The sequence below is a fragment of the Octodon degus genome, unplaced genomic scaffold (genome assembly GCF_000260255.1).
Source record: "Octodon degus isolate 3935 unplaced genomic scaffold, OctDeg1.0 scaffold00147, whole genome shotgun sequence".
Lineage (NCBI taxonomy): Eukaryota > Metazoa > Chordata > Mammalia > Rodentia > Octodontidae > Octodon > Octodon degus.
The window spans coordinates 4,832,568-4,854,754 of NW_004524723.1; the positions used below are offsets into that span (position 1 = coordinate 4,832,568).

At 45.3% G+C, this 22,187-nt stretch overlaps 2 protein-coding genes across 4 annotated transcripts in view; one reads left to right on the forward strand and one right to left on the reverse strand.

Moving 5' to 3' along the window:
- Adcy5 (adenylate cyclase 5) overlaps positions 1 to 6,894 on the forward strand; it is a 132,107-nt gene extending 125,213 nt beyond the window's left edge. For both annotated transcript variants that reach the window (XM_004642181.2, XM_023702168.1), the window contains 4 exons: positions 1,179 to 1,442; positions 2,156 to 2,360; positions 4,601 to 4,725; positions 6,465 to 6,894. In XM_004642181.2, coding sequence (XP_004642238.1) covers positions 1,179 to 1,442; positions 2,156 to 2,360; positions 4,601 to 4,725; positions 6,465 to 6,593 — 723 coding nt within the window. In that variant the 3' untranslated portion in view covers positions 6,594 to 6,894. The remainder of the gene's footprint in view (positions 1 to 1,178; positions 1,443 to 2,155; positions 2,361 to 4,600; positions 4,726 to 6,464) is intronic.
- A 10,226-nt stretch (positions 6,895 to 17,120) lies between these two features.
- Sec22a (SEC22 homolog A, vesicle trafficking protein) overlaps positions 17,121 to 22,187 on the reverse strand; it is a 93,092-nt gene continuing 88,025 nt past the window's right edge. Inside the window, exon 7 of one of the 2 annotated variants that reach the window (XM_023702169.1) lies at positions 17,121 to 17,800. In XM_023702169.1, coding sequence (XP_023557937.1) covers positions 17,753 to 17,800 — 48 coding nt within the window. In that variant the 3' untranslated portion in view covers positions 17,121 to 17,752. Of the gene's footprint in view, positions 17,954 to 22,187 lie in introns of both variants that reach the window. The other variant, XM_004642182.3, reaches the window with a different exon arrangement.

Below are 22,187 nucleotides of genomic sequence, written 5' to 3' on the forward strand. Positions count from 1 at the left end.
CAATGGCTGACCAGAAAAAAGGCCTCTACCTAGGACTAAACCTGGGCTTTATTGATTCATGAAGAGGGGAGTGGCTTGGGGATGAGTGACTGTATTTGTGCTGGGAAGTACATGAGTGCTGTAAGTACTGGGCTGCCTGAACGCTGGGCTAGGTATGGAAAGAGAGAGAGAGGGAGGGAGGGGAAGGGGAGAGAGGAGAGAGAGAGAGAGAGAGAGAGAGAGAGAGAGAGAGAGAGAGAGAGGAGTAACATGCATGTCATAGATTGGGGCAGTATCTAGTGTTTTGGGGTTGGTGCTTAGGGCTTCCATCATGCCCTAAGATGTCACTGCCTCTTACTTGAAGCTCAGTCTCAGGGGGCAGCATGGCATCACTCAGCCCAGATCACACATACTAGTTGGAAGCACTGGACAGGGCATCACTGGCCTGTCTCATTGCTTGAAAGACAACACATCAGCACCTTAGCTAGACCCATTTGTATTGCTTAGAGCCAACTGAGGGGGTAAAGAACTATCCTAGCCAGCTCTGTACATATCACTACACAGAAGTAGGGTTGAACACTCTTCTTTCAAAGGAGAGCTGTGCAGGTGGTGCTCCACAATCCTCCCCTGCCTGCTTCACTCCCAATTAGAAGGGGACAGCTGGTACTGTGGCACCTCACGGCTCCTGGCCACACTGGCTGTGAAGTGAGTGCCTCACAAGAACCAGAGATGGGCAGAGTCTGGGCTGTTTACTATGTGGAGTCAGCCAGTTAAAGAAGCCCTGGTTGGACTTTTTGTGATATTAAGAGGGAAACAAAAGGTGAGGAGGGGGCAGTCCCTTGGGGAGCCCAAGGGCTGTGTGGCTGTGGGTTTGGGCTGTGCCCTTCCCTAAAGCTCCAGTCCTCAGCAGGCATGGTTCCTGGGGTTCCCCTCAAGACTGTGTCTACTCTCCTTCCCTCCTCCTGGATCAGCCCCTCAAGGGTGTCGCTTTCCAAGTGGCAGGGAGAGTTACATGCTGAGCAATGTCTTCTTTTGCCATGGCTGAAGTAATAATGCTCATTAGAGAATGCTTGGAAGCAGGGACAGCAGAGAGAGGAGCAGAGACAGCTGGGCACATGCTGACACTGGTATGACACTTGCTGCCTTTTCCAAGAAGGGCCATGATGCGGCCCTGCTCTGACCACATCCTCGGTCCCTAGGCCACGGAGGAGAAGGAGGAGATGGAGGAGCTGCAGGCCTATAACCGGCGGCTGCTGCACAACATCCTGCCCAAGGACGTGGCTGCTCACTTCCTGGCCCGTGAGCGGCGCAATGATGAGCTCTACTACCAGTCCTGCGAGTGTGTGGCCGTCATGTTTGCATCCATTGCCAACTTCTCCGAGTTCTATGTGGAACTGGAGGCCAACAACGAGGGTGTTGAGTGCCTGCGGCTGCTCAATGAAATCATCGCCGATTTTGATGAGGTGCTCTTTGGGGTCCTCTGGGTCTCAGTGCCCTGGGTGTGAGCATCAGTGACAGGGGCCCAGAGGCTGGCCATGTCCCAGACATCTTGTACATGTGACAGATGAGGAAACCAAGGCCACAATCTTGAGTGTCTCATGGAAGGTCACTGGGTTTTAGTCCAGGTTGTTCAACCTTAACCTTCAGGAGCACAGCACTCAGGTCACCCAGCATCTGTGGCCAGTGCTTTAGGATAGTCAAAGGAAGGAGGTATCCCCTGGGGCCCTGGATATGGAGGCAGAAATACAGTTCTTACGCCCTGTGCATGCCTGGCGTGAGCAGCCAGAAGGCAGGAATCCTGGGATGGGAAGGGGTGAGAGGCACGTGCTCACCATTGTGGGATAAGCTAGACATAGAGGACAGGCTCTAGAAAGGCTTCTGGCAGGGCAGGCAGAGGGCAGGGGTCTCACTGGCAAAGAGGGACAGGTTTTTCTGGGCTGGCGGAGGGCGGTGAGTGCTGGAGGGAAGACAGTGCAAGTGACTTGCCTTGTGGGCTCCTGGTTGGGGATGAGTCGCTGAGCCACAGTCACTGGGCAGCATCACACTGAGTCAATGCCCCCATCATGCTGAGTGGGCCGCTGAGGGGCTGCGCTACCCTTCCCTATGCCTCTCTGTCCCTCCCTGGGGACCTCAGTGCCCCAGGCTTGAGGGTGACCAGGTTTGGCCTCCTGTGCAGATCATCAGCGAGGATAGGTTCAGGCAACTGGAGAAGATCAAGACCATTGGTAGCACCTACATGGCTGCCTCGGGCCTCAATGACTCCACCTATGACAAGGCGGGCAAAAGCCACATCAAGGCACTGGCGGACTTCGCCATGAAGCTGATGGACCAGATGAAGTACATCAATGAGCACTCCTTCAACAACTTCCAGATGAAGATCGGTGAGTGCAGGGTGGTGCAGGCTCCCCAGCTTCCTCATCCCTGCCCCAGAGTCCTGTGCGGGAGAGGCCCGGCAGTGCAGCTCCCAGGCGGGGCATGAGGAAACCGGCCACTGTGGCCAACACTGCCAGGCAGCAGAGCCTCTGCTATATGTCAGCAGGGGATGCCTATGTTAATCTTTTAGCAGTGTCGTGGATTAAACCCAGAGCCTTTGCGCTGAACCAAAGTCCCACCCTTTCTCTGTTTTAAATTTGGAGACTGGGTCTAAGTTGGCTCAGGGTGGGCTCCAACCTGCAGTCATTCTGCTTCAGCATCCCAGCATGTTGGGATTACAGGATTGCACCACTATGCCTGGATTATATAGTTCAATTTAAAAAGAACAGTATTATAAACCAAAATGAGTCAACAGGTTATTGTTGAGTTCCAGGTGATGACAAAATCCAGCTGCTATAAAAGTTTCCTGCTCTTCCTGAACTTGGAAGGGAAGGGGTAAAGATGTGTGATGAGTCATGCCCTGTCCCTAGACTCTGTCTTCAGCAGTGCCTTGCCCTCCCTGGAAACTTGAGCTTCCCGGACATGTGTGTGTGTACACATGCATGTGTGCCTGTAGATACATGTGTGTGCTGCTGCTGAGGACAGGGAGGTTCTCAGCAGAGGCCCCAGTTGGCTTCAAAATAGGACCCTCATCTACTTTTTCAAGATAATCTTTGAATCAGAAACATATTTTTCTTTTTTTACATTTAATTTTTATTACCCCAACCTTTTATTTGGACAAATTTCACATCTGAAGAAGGGTTAAAATAACTGTCTAGTGAAAAACCCACATGTGTTTACTCGCTCAGCAGCCTCTGCCTGCTCTTGCTGGAAAGTGATTACAGAATTGCACCTTTGACTGTGTTGTTCTGGGAAGCTCAAGGCAGTGCAGCTTGTCCCTAGGATGCATCTCTTCTAGGGTGCAGCCTGACAGAGTGGGCTCCTTTTACAACACCAGCTTCATCCAGTGTTGTTTTGCTCCTGTCTGGGGGTTTGCAGAAGTAGAAAATGGTTTCTGAAAGAGTAGATCTTTGTTCTATGCTGAATTCTCATGTATTATCAACTCCCTGGGTATGTCTCAAGCCATAAGAAGTGATTCAGATTTCAAATTTGAAAAAAGTAACAGTAATTCACTCACACACAAACCCCCTAGGATTTCAATTCTCAGAATTAGCACATTAAACTGAAATATGGGGTTATTAAAACCAACACTGTGACCGTTAACATCCTTGGAGAGCCATGTGGCTATGGCCTGAGTGTCAGGAGCTGAGCTGTCCCTGAACCAACTGCCTGTGCTATCCTCCGGGCAAAGTACTTGTGGACCTGACCAGGTTTCCAGTTTGCAGTGCTGCTAGAAGGCCCGACAGAACCAGCTGGGGTCTACTGTGTCCCTGTGCAGCCTGTGGTTTTGCATTAATTTCACTCCTAGTTTCATGTAAAATCACCATCTTCATTTTGCTTTCACTCCATCTTCTCCACCCTCAGCCATTTGTGTTTTTCTCCTGTTGGATATTTTTGTAAACTGCTTCAGCTTTTTTTATTGGGCTGGACTGGTGGTTCAGTGACCGAGTCTATCCAAGAGGTGGGTAGGTACAGTCTATTCCTACAGACTTGGAAGCAACACCACTTCTTGGTGTTGTGGGCTCTGGAAAGGGCCGGAAGCCATTGGGGACTCCTAGGGGACAGAGCGGTACAGCACCTCCTGGAATAGCTTGTCAGGTAAAGAGTGGCATGTGCCTTTGATAGGACTCAGAGAAAGAGGAGACTTGGGCAGAAACCTGGGTCAGAAGCCAGAAAAGAGGGGAGAGAATGGAGGAGTGAGGAAGGGAGAAGTAGCACTTTGTAAATGTTAACCAGAGATGAGAGTAAATCTTCCAGTCTCTCTGCAAGCAGGAATATGAAGACAAGGTAATTGGATTGTGCAAGAGGACATGGCAGCTCTTGCCGAGGGCACTCCTGGCAGTGTCTTGCAAGAGTGGTGAGGACTCAGGAGTGGATGAGTGTGGAAGTTCCAGCAAGGTGGATGGAACAGAGAGGTGGGAGATGTGGAAGTTCCAGCAAGGTGGATGGAGCAGAGAGGTGGGAGATGGCAGGCTGAGGTGGCTCTCAGGGAGACTATGCAGCATGTGGCAAGAGGATGCTGGCAAGGGCAAGCAAAGCAAGCACTGTTCTTCACCTGAGGAGTGTGGCTGACTTCTGTCCCCTGCAGGGCTCAATATTGGCCCAGTCGTGGCTGGGGTCATTGGGGCTCGAAAACCTCAGTACGACATCTGGGGCAATACGGTGAACGTGGCCAGCCGCATGGACAGCACTGGTGTGCCTGACCGTATCCAGGTGAGTGTAGAAGCATCGGTGCCCATATTGCCCATATGAGGGGACCCATGCAGTCCTGGGGTCTTCAGGACAGGCCATCCACAGTTCCTAGTCATAACTTTTGCTTCCAATATAAAGTGATGAGGCAGTGAGTGCTGATGTCTCTGAGAACACGACTCTGTTCTGCTTTCAGCACCTTGGATAGATCCCCTGGCCTGCACAGAGCCCTCTGCTGGGCACAGAAGGAATCAGGCAGATGAGTTCAGACCCACGGCTGCTGATGGCCAATTGGGATCCACAGCACATGCCCAGCCAGGCACACACAGTACACACAGAGTCCTGCAGGGAGCAGGGCCTTACCTAGTGGGCTGGCAGCTCACAGAGCCTGGTCACTGGATGGTGTCCCCACCAGCCTCAGGTGCCATGGAGCCTAGCAGAGGCCAGGGGCTACTTTCGCTTTTTCTATCCTGCATAGGCTGGTGCTTGATTCCCAGAATAGTAGAGCTGCAGCTACTGCTCTTTACTCTTTGGAATTGTGTGAGTCTGCTTCCTGACATGAAGGGCCTTGAGCTGGGCTCTCGTTCTTCCTGCATTCCCCTCAGCCGCTGCACCCTATGAGGCTGTGGAGATCACCTGCCCCAGCCTCAGTTCTCTCAAATCTTAACTGTGCCATTTGTAAGGCATTGGCATAGCTTAACTGCTCTGTCCCTTCTGAATAAAGGGAAGGAGCCAGGCACAGTGCTAGCCAGGCTACCCTGCCTGGCTTGTGGATGCCACATGGCCTTTATTTCTTCCACCAACACACTGGAGAGAAAGGACAGCTGGGTGGAGACTGGGGTCCTTTGGGGGGCATGCACATTTGCAGGGCTTCTCCCCAACCCAGCAGTAGGAGTGAGGGACTCTGTCCCAAGCCAGCATCACCTTCAGCAGAGCCTCCCCATATGGAAACCACAGCTAGTGTGGACTCTGCCTGAGTGGCCCATCCAGCAAGTGCACAATCAGGCCAGGGGCCCAACAATGCCCGGAAGTGGTCCCTGGCCATCCTGTGAGGCATATGGCCACCCAGCCACTCCCTGCCCTGTCACTCTCACTTCCTCTCACCAGGCACAGCACAGTATAGTGCCAGCAGTGGCAAACCTTCTAGAGCTTTCAATGATACAAAAAACCCACTGCAGCACACATGCCATAGGTTCACCACCACTGTAGTAGATGAAGCCCCAAGTAGTCCTCTTTGTCCTCAAGGTTAAAAAAGTCTGAAACTGAGTTCAGGCTCTACCATGTATTAACTATCAACACAGGCACGTGAGTCAGTTTTAAGAGCCCAGAAAGAGACAAGCAGAGGTTCTTCAGCCATCTGTGGTGAAAACCAGTATTTAGAAATCTTTCTGATCCTGCAAAAGGCCCTGCTTTACACACTTGGCTACTGCTGCAGCAGCATCACATTGTCTTGAAAGTTTCCAACAGCTGCTGCACTCCTGCACAGTGTTTGGTGGGCCACCAGGCACACTGAGCCTCCCTGACAGCACATGGGAAGTGCCTGTCAAAACCACACAAAGGAGCTGCCAAGAGCCACAGCTGCTGTGGTTCTCTCATGTTGGAGGGTTGGGTAGAGTCCACCTCTGCCTGGTTGGAAAGCACCTTAGTGGAGGGGCTGCCCTGCCTCTTCGGCAAGGCTTGGGTGGCTGGGGTGACATTGCCCATACCCAGTTCGTGTCATGGCTTACCCACGCCATGTGCTCTTGTCTGCTTGGCCTCTGCAGGTCACCACAGACATGTACCAGGTGCTGGCTGCCAACACATACCAGCTGGAGTGCCGGGGCGTGGTCAAGGTGAAGGGCAAAGGCGAGATGATGACCTACTTCCTCAACGGAGGCCCCCCGCTAAGCTAGCAGCCGCCAGTGGTGGTGCAGCAGCCCAGCCTCTGCAGGAAGGGATCCAGCCTCTTTTGCTCCATGTGGGCAGGCAAGGAGCCTGCATTTGGCCATGCCACCACACTAAGGAGATTTCCACCCAACTCAGAGCAGCCTCTGCCTTTGCTGGTGGGCAGGGCCTCTGGCCCAGGCCCTGGTGCCAGCGTCCTGCGAGCACCAAGCTGACCAAAGATGTTTCCCCTGCAGAAGACTATGCTGGACTTGACTGAACCTTATTTTGTGGCAGGTGCTGCCACTGTGCAGTGGAGGGGCGCTGTTGGAGCCCAGCATGGGGCAGCAGGCCACGGCCTGGATGGTGGTGGCGGGCCGGACACTGGCCTGGGGCACTAGTGAGCCCGCAAGTCTGCTGCTCCAGACAGAGGCCGCGCCCTGGCCCCAGTGGTGCTTGGGGCGAAGTGCTGGCTGTGGAGGGGCTGGGCTTCACCTACACACATACACACACACACACACAGAGTGCCCTGTGAGGGAAACGGGACTGATTGTGAAGGAGAGGCAGGCGGATGCCAAGCAAAGAGTGTGGGACCTAAGGAAAAGAAAATATTTATTAAATAAACACGTTTTCTGTGCCCTTCTTTAGACTATGCTAGTTGTATTCGTGTAAGAGACACAAGCAAGCCAGGATGCCACGGGGGAGGGAGGGAGGGGGTCCCAACTTGTCTCTTTTGTATTTTTTATTTTGTATTATTGAAAGCCTTGGAGATCTAACAGATATACCAAATTCTATATTTTGTAAATTCTCTATATTAGAAAACAGCTGTGCACAGCGGGGCGTGAGTGCGTTTGTACTGTACGTCTGTCTGTGTGCACTGGTGTTCATGTGTGTGTGTGTGTGTGTTTATGCTGCGCACCTGCGCTCCTGCAGCCTCTGTGTCCCTCATTTCAGACTTGGCAGAGTTTGGTTTTCCCAGGTACAACCACAGCAGGGGTTTTGTGTCGCTGGGGGCACCACACATTCAGATGAATGAGGAGGACAACATGGAGATACACGGACCCATCTCAACACACACACCACTTCCCCTGGGTGAAACGCAAATGGAGTAAGAGGAAGACAGAAAGCTTCTTTTCTACCACAAGAACACAGCAGGGCTGTGTTTTGTCTGCTTTTTTTTTTTTTAGTGGGAAGGGGACAAAATTACTGAGGAAAGCAAACCCATCCTGACCTATAAGGAGGCAGTGGGAACAGGATGTGCCACCACAGAGATGCATTTCTGCAGCATCCATAGGGCCTGTGCCCAGATCCCTTCTCTGTTTCTCAGGACAGAATCTCTCTCCTCCCTCACGAGTCTGGAGGAGGGAAGCGGCAGCCCCACACTGGCTGCTAAAGTGAGACACTGATGCCCCATTGTATAACCCTGTCCTTGGAGCTCTGCTCTAAGAAGCAAAACTGTGGACCTCAAACTGCCAAGCCTGAGTCTGTCCCATGCTTCTGCTGCTCCACCTTTGCCTCTTGCCTCTGCCAAAGGGGCCAGCTTCCCCACCGTGTTCTCGTGTCCCTGCTTCCATCCAGCTGCCTGTGGTGGTGGTGATGGTGGTGGTGGCGGGCATTTGTTTCGCTTCCAACCTGAGTAGAGTGTGCGTGCTGCATTCATCTTGTGCCCTCGCTGGTCACAGCCTCGTGGGCCTCCCCACCCCAGCAGTGACTGGTGACAGCGTGCAGTGCTAGCTCTGCGTTCCCTCTAAGGGTGTGCACTCTTTTTATTCCTGCTCTTGCAAAAATGGATACAATTATGATTTCCCATGGAAATTGAAAAGTCTATTTAAATAATTTAACTATTAAACACTTTCACTGGTCATGTGTTCTTGCCTGATTTTTGGGTTGGGTTGGTGTGCAGGGACAGGTATTTTAAAACAAGTGAGCCAAGCATGTTTATATTTCAAGGAAAAGGAGAAAGCAGACCCAGAGAGGGCCCGAGGAGATAGGAAGAAATGAACCACTGGCCAGGATTGGCTGACTAGACCTGCACAGCTGATCGGGGTGTGCTCGCTAGGATGCCTGCTCCAGTGGACACCTTGACCAGCTTTCTCACTGAAGAGACTGAGGAACACAAGGTCTACTTGCCTAAGGCTGTATAACTGGTACACAAAGGGGTGTTGAAGCAGGCTCTGCCTGCTGTTCAAGCACATTAAGGGACACTAACCAGTAGTTACTACATCAAATTCAGGGATATGTGGTACTTGGGCTCAGATAATCCAGAAAAGCACAGACAAATTAAAATCACATATGCACATAAAGAACCAGTGAAAGAGACTTCACTGCAGCAGGGCCATGGGGGAGGCAGCAGTGTGGCTTTGAGATGGCATGACCTCCAGGACTGAAGGGACGAACCTTAGTAGGGCATCTGAGGTGAGTGGGGGCAGGTGTGTTACAGAGGCAGTTTAACTCAGATTCCCAGGCTTAGGGACATTAATTAGAAAAAGACAAAAAAGTTCAAACTTTGGGGCTCACTGGAACCCTTTTCTCCTGAGAATGACAGCAGGCAGGCTCATAGGGGCCCCAAAATGGCCTGTGCGTGATGGTGCACATGCGACCCCAGAGGAAGGCGATGCGAACCTTCACCAGGAAGCCTCACCTGTGCCTGTCCCCACTGGGATGATCTCAGTGAACACATTTGTTTATTCTTTAATAGTTCATTTTTTCCCCAAAAGCAAAATCCTAAATCTCAGAAAAAACAGCATAGATATGAACACCACACCCTGCTGAGAGCAGGCGGCAGATATTAGACACAGGGGTGATCAGACTGCAGTGCAAAGTTGGCAACAAATGAGTGCACAGGCACAGTGCAGCTTGGCACACCAGAGAAGCCAAAGCCAAGTATGCACCAGGGAGCCATGCTACTCTTAAGGTTTTCATGGTAACAAATGCATATGTCTACTTCCAAAAGCAAACATCACCTGAGTGCAGAGCTGACTGGTGCCCTAGCTGTGGTTCTCATGTGAAAAAACAAGACATCTGCCATGATGCTGCTCAGACTGATTGCAGCAGCATCCCCTTCTACTACTATTGATGTGGAGGAGAGGCAAGCCCCCTGCTCCCACCAAACTCAGCAGTACCTGTAGGTGGGTGTGCTGGATAGGAGCAATCAAAGCAGCCTCGAAGGGGATGGCACATGCACAACAGTGCCTACACCCTCAACTACAATGGCAGGGACCAGTGTAACTTGCAGGCCCACAGCTTTGGAATTCGTCTACACCCAAACACCACCATGAGAACAAATAATACATAGCTCACTTTCAAAACAAAGGGACTCAGCAGGGGCTGGGCCATGGTGCCCACCTACAGCGACTCTGCATGATGCCCCACCACCTAAGGCAAGTATCAGCTGTCAGAAGAGCCAGGGTTATTTATCTGTGGGATTTCTTGCCGTTGCCCTCTCCAGATGAACTTCACAGAGTAGAACACATTTCTTACCCTGGCCTCCCCAGGCTTGGAAGTAGGTCAAGAGGCTCCATATGTCTCAAGGCTGCTTTGATTGCTCCTATCCAGCGCAGGGGGCTTGGCTCTCCTCCACATCAATAATAGTAAAAGGGGATCCAGGTGCACAAAGCAAGCAGAGGGGCCAGGGACAAGGGAGAGGTCAAAAAATGACCAAGAAGAGAGGCTTTCTGAAGGCTTGCCCCAGCACCACACCTCGGTAGCCCATGTTGTGGTGAGCAGGGCACAGCCCCAACACATACCCAGAGAGCGAGCAGGCCACTCCAGGTCTGGGATGTAAAGATTTCTCTCTGGAATTCATTAGGGGATTCTATCACTAGTCCCCCCCCCCCCCACTGGCCACATTCTAATTTTGACCTGACTGGAATCCGATTTGTCAGCATCTCTGGTTAGCCTCATGTAAGAGTGGTTCCAGTTTTATGAAATTTGCTTCCCTACTGTCAGTGAGCTGCAGTGGCACTCTCGACTCACACAGGTCTTGAGGAACATGTCTTGCTTCAGATTAAGCTTTTCATCATCAGATTCCATTTGAGCTTTTTACGGGTGCCTTCCAGCTCTCCCCTCTCCAATACCTCATGACACTGGGTTGCAGACAGCTGGCTGCCACTCCCACCCTGACTTTCCCATCAATGCATCTCAAGGGCCTCTACCAAATAGTGGCACTGGAAATCTGCCACCCAAGAGGGGTTGGTGGGTCAGACTAGAATATACTCAGGGTCACACTGGCCACACAGGGTGAGGTTCCTGGAGGCCTTCTGTCACTGACTTGTGCTCTGGGGCCTTGAGTCTGCGGGGAACTAGAAGGAACCACCTCAGAAGCAATGCCATGTGATGGCACACAACATTCTGTATATAAAGCACTGAGCACACAGCAGGCATCTGGCAAGTGGCAATCCCTCAGCTCCCCTCTCCTTTTGGACATGCCCAGAAGCCCTGCCCAGAAGCCTGTGTACAAGTGTCTGCCAGGGAAGGTCACGTGGTAGATATTTCAACAGGACCTCACTTAAGAGCTAGCTTCTGAGGAGTGTCTTGCAATCACCACATTTCAGGGGATCTGCAATTTAAGACTTTCACCACCTTTAAAGTAACAGGGAAAGCAACGAGAAAGACCACAGGCAGTGACAATCACTTTCTTTGCACTTGTGGTGCGAGGCTCTGCTCCATGTGCTTTGTATTTATCAACTCACTTGATTGCCAGAACTACCCCACTTTATGTGGGAGTCACAAGGGTAGAAGAATGGAGAGCAGGCAGTCTGGAGCCAAACTCTTATTCATCATTATATGCTGGAAAAAGTTGCCTGCTACTTCTGATTAATGTCAGACATAGGAAATACTTGCAGCAGAATTCCCATGAAATTACTTCAAGCCAAAGAGCCAACAGATTTTAGCATTCTACTAAGAAAAGATTTGTAACGACTCACCGATGATGTTTAACCCATGAAGTTAGTTTTGCTTCTAATACTAAAGTGTATATCTCCTTGCCCTAACATCTAAGCACCTAGAAGGCCCCCACACTTCTTGTAGCCATCTGCCCTGTCATGGTTATAAATTGGTTAAAAATGTAGGAAGTTTTACAAACTACTTTATTTGCCTAGAACAGTTACTAGATTTTCTTTTATTACAAAAGATGCTACATATGGATTTCCATACTATGTATGCATAGTTTAGCATGACATGGGGTAAAAGTATGAGTTCTGAGGAAGATAGACCTGGGTTGAAATCTTGCCACAGGGGCCAGGGAGATGGCTCAGTAGAATAAGCGCTTCCCTGGCAAGCGCAAGGGTCTGAGTTCAATCCCGAGTTCCAGAACAAAACAAAACAAAACAAAAAACCTGGCAAGTGCAAGGGTCTTAGTACAATCCCCAGTTCCAAAAAAAAAAAAAAGAAAGAAAAGAAAAAAGAAAAAAAGAAATAGATCTTGCACCACACAGATTGCAGCACCGTGACCACACGCAAGCTGCTCCACCTGTGTCCCTTGTGCCTGCCATGAAGAACACATTCCCATTTTTCCATTTGCTCTCACACTGCTGCTGCGACCATGGTAAGAGCTCTGCTGTTGTCAGCTGCATGCACACACAATTCTCTGAGGTTCACTGCGGCACTGATAGGTTACCAAATTTGATTTAAAACAAGCCTGGATCTCGGGTTCAGACTCCACACTCACCAAGAGCTGTGTCTTTGTTTCCTTAAGTGGAAATGCAATAGTGCTCCTCACTCTGCACGGCCAGAAAGATGATGTAGGCTCACCCCCCAGCAGAGCACTCAGGGACATTCCTTCTAGTACTCCTAGGCACTAGAGGAGCACCAAGTGCACGGCAAAATACTGTCTGTCTGCCTTTCGGCTAGGCCCCTTCCACCCACACTCAAAGCGCAACACTGGTACAAAGCAGGCCAATGACCAAAGCAGAGCTGGCCCAGAATCACAGGGGAAGTGGACTGTGTGTGTCCTGTCTTTTACTGTCCAAAGGAGCCCCATGTGTTCTGTGAGCCTGCTGGGTGACGCTTGCATTGCTGTGCTGTGGGAAGGAGAAAAGGGCAATGTGAATTGTGGGTGAGGTTGGGCTGGAAATACTGTTAGTTGCCAAGGAAACACGGGAGGATTCTTGACGTGAGGGTACTGATTTCAGGAACTCTGGCCAACTGTGCTGACGTGATCGATTACACAGCAGCCGGCCCATGCACAGGGCAGTGTGCCCACGTGTCCACACCTCTCACAGGCAGGAAGATGCACATCATAGAGTTTCCGATTGTGCAGTGCTTCCATGTTCAGTGTGATTTCAGCTGCTAAATAGAGTGACCTAGAAGCTTGGCCACCAAGGAGATCCTGTAAGAGGGGTGGCTGCAGCTACTGCTTCTCTCTGAGACAGTGAAGGGTTAATTTGAAGACTGCAATCTGCCAAGACCTCTCAGCAGCCCACACACCCATGCAGCTGAGCTGATTCGGGGCCTCTAGGCTGGGGACAACAACGACACAGACACACATATGACTCTGCTGGCTTGTCCCTTACCCACAAATACTGTCATAACCTTTTGAATTGCAGGGATTACAATTTTAGCCAGTGTATTAAAGCCAACTTAAACAGAAGATCAGGCATTTTTAGGTAGAAAGTCTCCATTTCCATTGAGGTAATAATGTAGAAATAAACTAAGAAGCCCTCACTACAGATGAAGAATGCAGCTCTAAAGAGTGACCTGCAATCTGTGGTAAAGCTAAGTGCCCATGTGGTCTAAGAGGCGGATGGTTTTGAAATAACTGACTTGTCCTTTTACCACACATTCCACAGTACCTCTATTTCTTAAAGTAAACCAAAGGACTGTTAAAACAGAAGCAACTAGAATGGCACACACAAGTGCGCGCACACACACACTTTGTTGTGCCCCACTTAACAGCTCAAAAAGCATCCTTAGGTTCCTAGCCCTTTTGGAATTGAAATCTTGAAAAGGCCAGTCAACTACCGCTCTCCTCAGAAACAGATTTACCTACTCTGAGCCACAGCCATGAAGTGTTGGTGGCAAAGCTCTAGTCTTGGTGTTCCTTGATCAAGCAGCAGTCTATCAGGACACTAGACAGGGCTGGGCTAGAAACACAGCCGTGCACTTTCCCAGGCTGGATTCTGCTGGGAGAAGGTCCACCTTCACAGCAAAGGCATATGTGTTAATGTAGGAAAAGCTCATTCACTTTATATGAATTATAAAATCACAAAATTTTGTAAAGTTTCTCCTTGAGTCTCTGCCTCAAATGGTGGCAAATCCCCTCAAAAACCTTAGGAAAGAAGGTGTTTTGTTTTGTTTTTGGTCTTTTTAAGACAAAAACAAAACAAAACTGCTATGCAGTTCAGGCTGGCCTTGAGCTCACTTTGTAGCCCACACTGGTCTCCAAACTGCAACAATCCTCCTGCCTCAGCCTCCCGAGTACTGGGAGTACAGGTGTGCACCACCACACCCAGCTTAAGGCAGAAATTCTTATTGGAACAAAATTTTCTATTAAACACACACCCTGAAGTGGAAGCATTTAAAAAGTGGTACAAGTTGAGGATTCAAGGCCCACTCATGATATGAAAATGTGTGTCAAGTAATCAAAAATTCTGTTTATTTAGCACTTTGTAGGACCTTCAAGTGAGAATCTTTTTATCACAATGTATCAGGGTAGAGCACCCCACCTTGTCACTAACAGAGCAATGCATACCTAGCTAACCTCTACAAAGTTCCAGAGTTACATTAGTGATAATGCTTTAGCCCTTCATTTGCACTAATTTTGTTTCTCCTTTTCTGATACTTTATTAATATAGTTTTGATGTCCTCCCTTAGTATGCTATGTTCCAATTGCTTTGGGAAAAGTTTAGATACACTTCAGATACAGACCAAAAAAGCTGACATAAAAGAGGGCATCTTTGCTCTCATAGCACAATCAAAAAGCAGTATTTTGAGCTTGGGAACGTAGCTCAGCAGCACAAGCTCCTTTCTGGCAAGCCCAAGGTCCTGAGTTTGATCACCAGTACCAAAAAAAAAAAAAAAAAAAAAAAAAAAAAAGCAGTATTTCATGGTTGCCTAAATTAAGATAAAATACACCAATTTTATTAAAATACATATCTACCTTACTTAAGCATCCAGTGCTTAGACCAAAATATACCTATACCTTAATAGGTATAATATACCTATGAAGATAAAATATTTATATACCTAACATAAAACACATCTGTGTCCAGCAGGCCTGGACTCACTGATTTCAGAAACCCTAATTACTTGATTTGATCAAGAATCAGCATATTCTCTAAATAGAATCTTGATCACTTTCATTCATCTCACATCAGTAAAAAAGACTCTGCACTAGATTATAGAGTTGTGTATGCTTAGCTAGGAGGCATAAGTCAGTAAGATCTGATCACCTTGGTTTCCTTCCACTTAATATAAGGGAAGATACTATTTGCTTGCCTCACAGTGCAAAATTCATTCTAATGTGATAAACATGGTTTGCTGTTAAGAAGATAGAATTTAATACAAATCTAAGATACTGGCATCATGGTGAGTTAAACAAGATTATCAATTCAACTGGCTTTAGAGATGCCCAGGGGATTGGTAAAACACTTCTGGGTGAGTCTGTTTGGTTATGGTGATATGATCTCAGGATACTGTATGTGGTCCTTGACCCCTTCCTCTCTGCCACTGTTCCCAGCTCTGTGGGCTAGCTGCCATGAAGGCTGTGCTCCACCATGTTCTTCTGCCATGATGTTTCTGCTTTAGAATCAGTTAATCATGGACTGAACTCTCATAAGCCATGAGCCAAATTAAATTTCTCCTCCATTAAGTTCTGCATATCAGGTATTGTGTCCCAATAAAGGGAGAGCTAATATACCTTAGATGCCAAAGCAATTCTTTCTCAAGAGTCTAAACTTCTTTAAACCTATGCCAAAAATCTCTTTCCAAACTCATAATTTCTTGGCATTATGATATAGATAGGAATCTATATAATCACTCAGGGATATAAGCACCAAGTAATGGAAGAAAGCATTTGTATACATAAAACATTATTTATATCTGTTTCATTTTTTTACATTAAGATGTAAACATCCTTTTATCCAAAATAGCTGGTAAAGTAAAACAAAAATGAGAAACAAGCTTTTAAAAAAATAGCTGGTGAGTTTTCAAGTGTCCTTGTTGCTGAAGGAATCCAAATACCAAACACTGTAGTTCAATAATTCATTCTGTCATTAGGAGGTAGCTCCTGAACTAAACTGGTAACACTGTTAACTTCCTAGTAAATTGATAATTTACAAGAAAACTTTGTTTTAGCCAGTAGCTTAAAATTCCTTTACTTTTCTGGCTCAGTAGTTACAAAATTCCAAACTGATATAAGATTATATGATACTTTGGATACCTCTTTCAGAATATACATGCTTTCTGTACAGCCTTGTTTGAATAGAGGCAGCAAACTAGAGTGAACTGGAAATGTTTTAAATAAAATGAATCCTTGATATAAGCTCTGTGTCTTCTTTATACTTCATTCTTCTAAAAGGAGGGAGCAGCCAAGGTTCTAATTAAGATCTTAAACATAGCCTAGTTGTATCTACATATATTAATTCCGGCCAACAAGGCAGCTGGATGGCTGTGCCCTCCAGCTATTTCTTCTAACAAATTTGCCCAACATGAATTATATATAATAGTTCCTGCTGTTTTTCAATACCCTATGAGTTCTATTTTCAGAATTTTTCTTTTCAAAACAATGGAAAATCACTGAAGATAACTTCCAAAAGCAGGAGAGTTGCAGATTTTGCTAATAGGATCAAACTCTGGATCCTATATCATTAATTTGTAATGCCTGCATATCTTTCTAATGTTTTCAGAAATTAAGTTTTCTCAAATAGGTGCTTACTTCCCTAAACCTGAAAGATAACCAGAATTGCTAGGAAGTTACCTTCTGATTTCTAGTATATATGGTCCAGTATTTCCACAGTCAAGTCCATACCATGGCTGACATACAAGATGGTTTTAGGTGGCTCATGACACAGAATTAAGTAGTGCTGAATAAAAGTGAAAATGTCATTCTCTTTAGAATGATCTATCATCCTCTAATTATTCCACAATGTCTTATTTTGGAGCAGGCAAGCTCTTTAACTGCCACAAAGTACAGGCTTCTTAGTTTAGAGCCATGACAGGCATTAGTATCTAGCTAAAACTTTGTAATAATTTTTGTATAAATTTTATTATTTTGTGGTCACTTTTTATTTATGGTAAACTGCCACTGGTTTTCTTCTTAGGGCATGATTTGTTTCTTTTAAAAATACTCTGAAATTTAAAAAGATAAATACTAAAAATACATTAAATAGAGTATTAGTACTCAATCAACATTTGGGAAACAATGATTATAGTCTAATGAGTCATATTTGAAAACAGTGATTTCAAAAGAAACAAAAAAACATGGTTTAGAAAGAAAATAAACATTACTGTGCATTTTTTTTTTTTTTTTTTTTTTGCAGAACCGGGGATTGAACTCAGGACCTTATGCTTGCCAGGCAAGGACTTACTCTACTGAGCTATCTCCCCGGCCCCATTACTGTGCTTTTAATACTTGTGATGTTCCAGAGATAAACTCACCATAGCTTTCTCCTATACCAGGTAATTTCCAGAGTTAGGACTTAGGCAAAAACAGAAAAGCAAAAGAATCAGTTCTATACCACCCTGAACTCATAAAATCTTACTACTATAAATATACAAATAATCTGATATTTAGCACAGTCATCTGTTGTAAGACATGGACTTTCCGATTGCTGCAGCATCTTTTTTATTTGGTCTATGGTGATGCCTCACAAAGGCAAACTTGGAGTGCAGTGCCTGCTTGGTCCTCAGCAATTCCATGTCTTTGTTATGACTGAGTTCATGCGAGGACTCAGGACAGCCAGCCAGGTCTTCAGGTGAAGTCTGACTTCTTCCACTCTTACAGCTGTGAAGAGACAAGGCTCCTCGTCTTCCTCTCTATAAGCTCACTGCCAAAATTCTTCAGAGAAGTGTTTCCCTATGAGATCTTGCATGCTCACAGGCATGACATGTTGATTTAAAAACAGGAAGATTGGAGAAAAAGAATGCAGAGCTTCTCATTTGTGGTGACTGGTTTCTTCATCACAGTGGCAGTTAAGGTATGTCCCCTCTTCTTCCCCCGAAGCCAAGGCAACACATCTGAAGGAGGGTGTCAGACATCATAATCGGGAGCTTTGCCTTGGGCTTGCCTCAGCCAGATCTGCAGTGTGACAAATGCTCCCACAGTCACATGAAAGAAAAGCTGCCAGAGGTTGCGCAGTTCATATAGATACATGTTGCATAAGCAGATTAAGCCAAAAGTCAAAAAAGATTTGACATTCCGCCAGCCGGTATAGTAGACAAGTAAATAACACTGTTCAAAATACAAAAATGAAAGATGATTAGGGCTACAAGAAACAGATGTTCCTAATATAAAATTGTAGCAGATTTCAGAATAAAATATGAGACCAGAATAAGGGTATTTTTCATTGAAGGATAAGATAATGTAACATCTGAGATATTCAACTATGAAAGTTCTACAGCTTGAAAGGGAAATAGATTTTTCCTTTTATGTCTTTCATTTTTCAAAGGAGAAGCATTTCATAGCACATTTTAAATGGAAGTACAATTGGACAATTTCCTTGCAAACAGGCTGGGCAAATTCTCCAAGGAAACAGGTAACCAAGATGTGCTGCCAGGGACATTGAGGGTTGTTCTAGTCTCATCCTCTAAATACCAAAAGCTTGCAGAAGTTATTCAGTAAAATGGACTCCAATATAGCCTGAATGTATTAACTGGGACTCCAGTGAGTGGAAGAATCATGCAAGGTATAGGATCTGAGTGAATATTTGAGCAGGGGATTCTTCAACTACATATTTATTGAGGTCCTGCTCCAAATCAAACACTGTTCTTCAGTTAGAAATGAAATAAATGAAGCTCTTCCTCACACAGAGCTTACATCTTACTGGGGGAAGATTATAAACATTTTAATAAGACTTATGTTTTAAAAAAGGTAGAAAAGGGGTCAGAGGATGACAATGAGCAGTAATTTAGGTGAAACAGTACCAAAAGTACCCCCATCCACTCTAGTATTCCTTTCCTGCTTTATTTTTTTTTCATAATATATTATAAACATGCTTGAAAAACATGCTTACTTTGCCATCTGTTATTATTTAAATCTAAAATGCTCCCAAAAGTCATGTAGTCAGAGGTGGGGCCTGGCTAAATGGGGTACTGGGGTTATGACTTGGAAATGTATATTCTATCCCTCCCTCCACCCTTTCTCTCCCTCCCCCCTCCTCCTCCTCCTTCAGGCCCTCTCTCTTCTTTTGGGTGTCACAAGGAGCACAGTTTTTCTCTGTAACATCGTTTTCAGCATGTTGTTTCTGCCTTGAAGGCAGCTGACCAAGGAACTAAACCCACTGGAAATTGTGAACCAAATAAACTTCTGCTCCTTTAAGTTGTTGAGTGATAAGCATTTTATCTCAGCAACAGAGAGGTGAACAATACATCATCTATAGGCTCCCACTAAAATCTTGTGCCTCTTCAGTAAATTTTGTGAGGGATTGCAGTTGGGGTTAGGCTTAGGTTTACTGGATGTTTTGTACAATCATTTATCTTCAGTGTACAGAACAGTGCCTGGTATACAGTAAGTCCTCAATAAAATTTAAAAGAGGTCCAAAATACACAACCCAGCAAATGCAGGAATCATATATTATCAGAGTCTTAAGAAACAAGCGCAGGTCTTATGAATACATCCGGTCTTCAGAATGGAAAAGACATAAGGGTTTTTGTTCTATGAAACATGCTTAATTCTTATGTAAGTTAGAACTCTGCTTACTTAAAAAGAATATTTTGCTAACCAAGCAAAAGGAATAGAAAGCAAATACTTTATCTAAATGATACACACTGTGGAATAGAATGTTTTAAAAAGGTAATTTTTCTTTGAAATAATTTTATCTTATTTATTTATCTATCTTTTGTATTTAGTACAGGGTCTACAGGGTCTCACTATGTAGATCAGTCTCATAGTGATTTTCCTGTTTTTAGGCTCCCAAGCACTGGGATTACAGGCACGTGCCACCACATCCAGTCTCAATTGCAGTCTCAGTGTGCCTGGGGGCGGGGGGCCAGAATGGCATGCCTGGGATTGAACCACAGCCACTGCACTCTGCCTAAGCAGGTGCTTTAGTCCACTTAAGCTATCTGGCCAGTCCTTGAAATAATTTTAAAATTAGGGAAAAGTCCAGAAATAGTAAAGAGTTCCAGTACCACCTTCATTCTGTTTCCCTTTTTATATAACCACAGAATAAACATCAAGCCAGGAAATTAGCACTGACTCAATACTACTAATTGTTAGGCTACATTCAAATGTTGCCTGTTGTCCCCCTACGGTCCAAGACTCTGGATTGCATTTAGTCATAATGCCTCCTCCAATATTCAATAGCTCCTCAGTTTTTGTCTTTCATGACTGTGACAGTTTTGAAGAATATTAATGAGTTATGTGGTAAAATGTTCCTCAATTTCGGTGTATTTAGTGTCTTAACATTAAACTAAGGACATATAATTGTGGCAAGAATACCACAGAGGTGATATTTAGTCAATAGGTGATAGTCAGTGTCAATATTGATCACTTGATAAGGTGTCTGCCAGGCTTCCCCAGTCTGAAGTCACTCTTATTCCCTGGATAATTAGTGAGTATCTCTTGGGGAAATACTTTGAGATTATGTAAATATTCCATCATGTTCTACTATTTCCATATCCATTGATGATTTTTTGCTGCAAAAACTATCACTGCATTTGTCTAGTAGTCTACATGTATCAGTTAGAATACTATAAAAACAACTTTTCTGGAATTAAAAACTAGTAATTAATTGATGGTATTTAAGACCCTTACAAAGTAACGGTTTTAAGAACTCAAAATTTTTTTTTTTAAATCTTTTATCGCATCCAGGTCCTTGTACTTGCCAGGTAGGCACTTAAACCTCCAAGCTATCTCCCCAGCCCAAGGACTTTAGAAAGTAATATATTACTTATTAATTACACAGAAGAAAAAAATATTTTTGCAATGCAGAGATCTGGTAGGTACAACTTTAAATGATTAAACTTAATATTTCCTGATGTAATGAGAGATATATAACATAGTACCTATATATGGTACTATTTCCAAAATGTTTAACTTGAATATAATGATGAGAAAACCAGACCAACCCAGAGAGTGCACCATTCTATGAGATACTTGCTTAGAGTCTTAATAACTGTCCATGTTATTAAAGCCACGCATGGAGTATACTTGTAATCCCAGTACTCAGAAGGCAGAGACAGGAAGATTGCCATGAGTTTAAGGCCAGCCTGAAGGACACAGCAAGACCTTTCTCAAAAAGCAAAAAAAGAAAAGTCCATGTTATACAAGATAAAAACAAAATAGGTAACAAAAGGCTAGAAGATTGGATTATAGATTAAAAGATATAAAACAACTAAAAACATGCACAATCTTGGATCAGAAAAGAAAGTGTAATATTCTTGGGTCTGGCATGGTATCATAGCTATGAGGAAGAATGTCTATGTTCTTAGAAAATGCATGCTTATGTACTTAAAGACGATAGGAGTCTGTAACTTACTGTAAAAGCAACAAGGACAGACACTTTTGTTTTTGAGATAATAAAGTAGACATGAATAGATGCTTTGCCCTGCTCTTTCCATTAAGTACAACAAAAATGCTGGAGATTATAAACAAAACAAAAATAAGACACAAATGGTGGAAAGCAGACAGACAAGCTAAGGACTCCAACAGGAAAAGACACAGAGCCAACTTCCTTGGGTTTCCTTTTTTGCCTTCCTTTTTACATACTTTGAGCTGAAGAAGCTGCCATCTAGAAATGTCACCAGATAAAGAGAATGTCACCAACAAAGAGAAACAAACAACTCCCCTCAAAAAAAAAAATCCCAAAGGGGGAAAAAAGAAATCATGCCCTTTCTAGCAAACACTAGGAAAAGGTACCTTAACAAGACAACCTGTTGCCCACCATACTTATACCCATATCTATGACTCTATGAAGAGTTCTGGTCCCCTGTAAGCTTTCAGAAGGCAAGCAAAACTTCATTCCCATAGGATGATAATGAGTTCTCCTCCCTTTCCCCCACACTGATGTCAAGAGAGATCACATGGGACCCTAGACATTTACTTCCACTTGTCAGTAATGAGGCAAAGTCTCTCTCACCAGTAACAAGACAGTGGATTTCTTGTCAGGAACTACAGAAAGCAGAAAAAGGTGGAATGTTTTCTCAAGTGCTGAAAGGAAAGAATTCTCAAGCCAGAATCTTACATCCAACTAAAATATCCTTTAGGAATGAAAGGGCAACAGAGACATTCTTAGAGGAGAGAAGATTAAGAGATGTTGTCACCAACAGATGTACCCTCAAGAATTATAACCTCCAAACAAAAGGAAAACAATAAAAAGGAGCTTTGAGATATTAGAGCAAAAAGAGAACACAGTAAGCAAAAATATACTTAAGTGCAATAGGTTTCCTTTTTCCTCGAGTTTTTTCTAAATTATGTTTCATAGTTGAAGCAAAAATGATTCTAATAGTACCTGCTGTGCTTTATA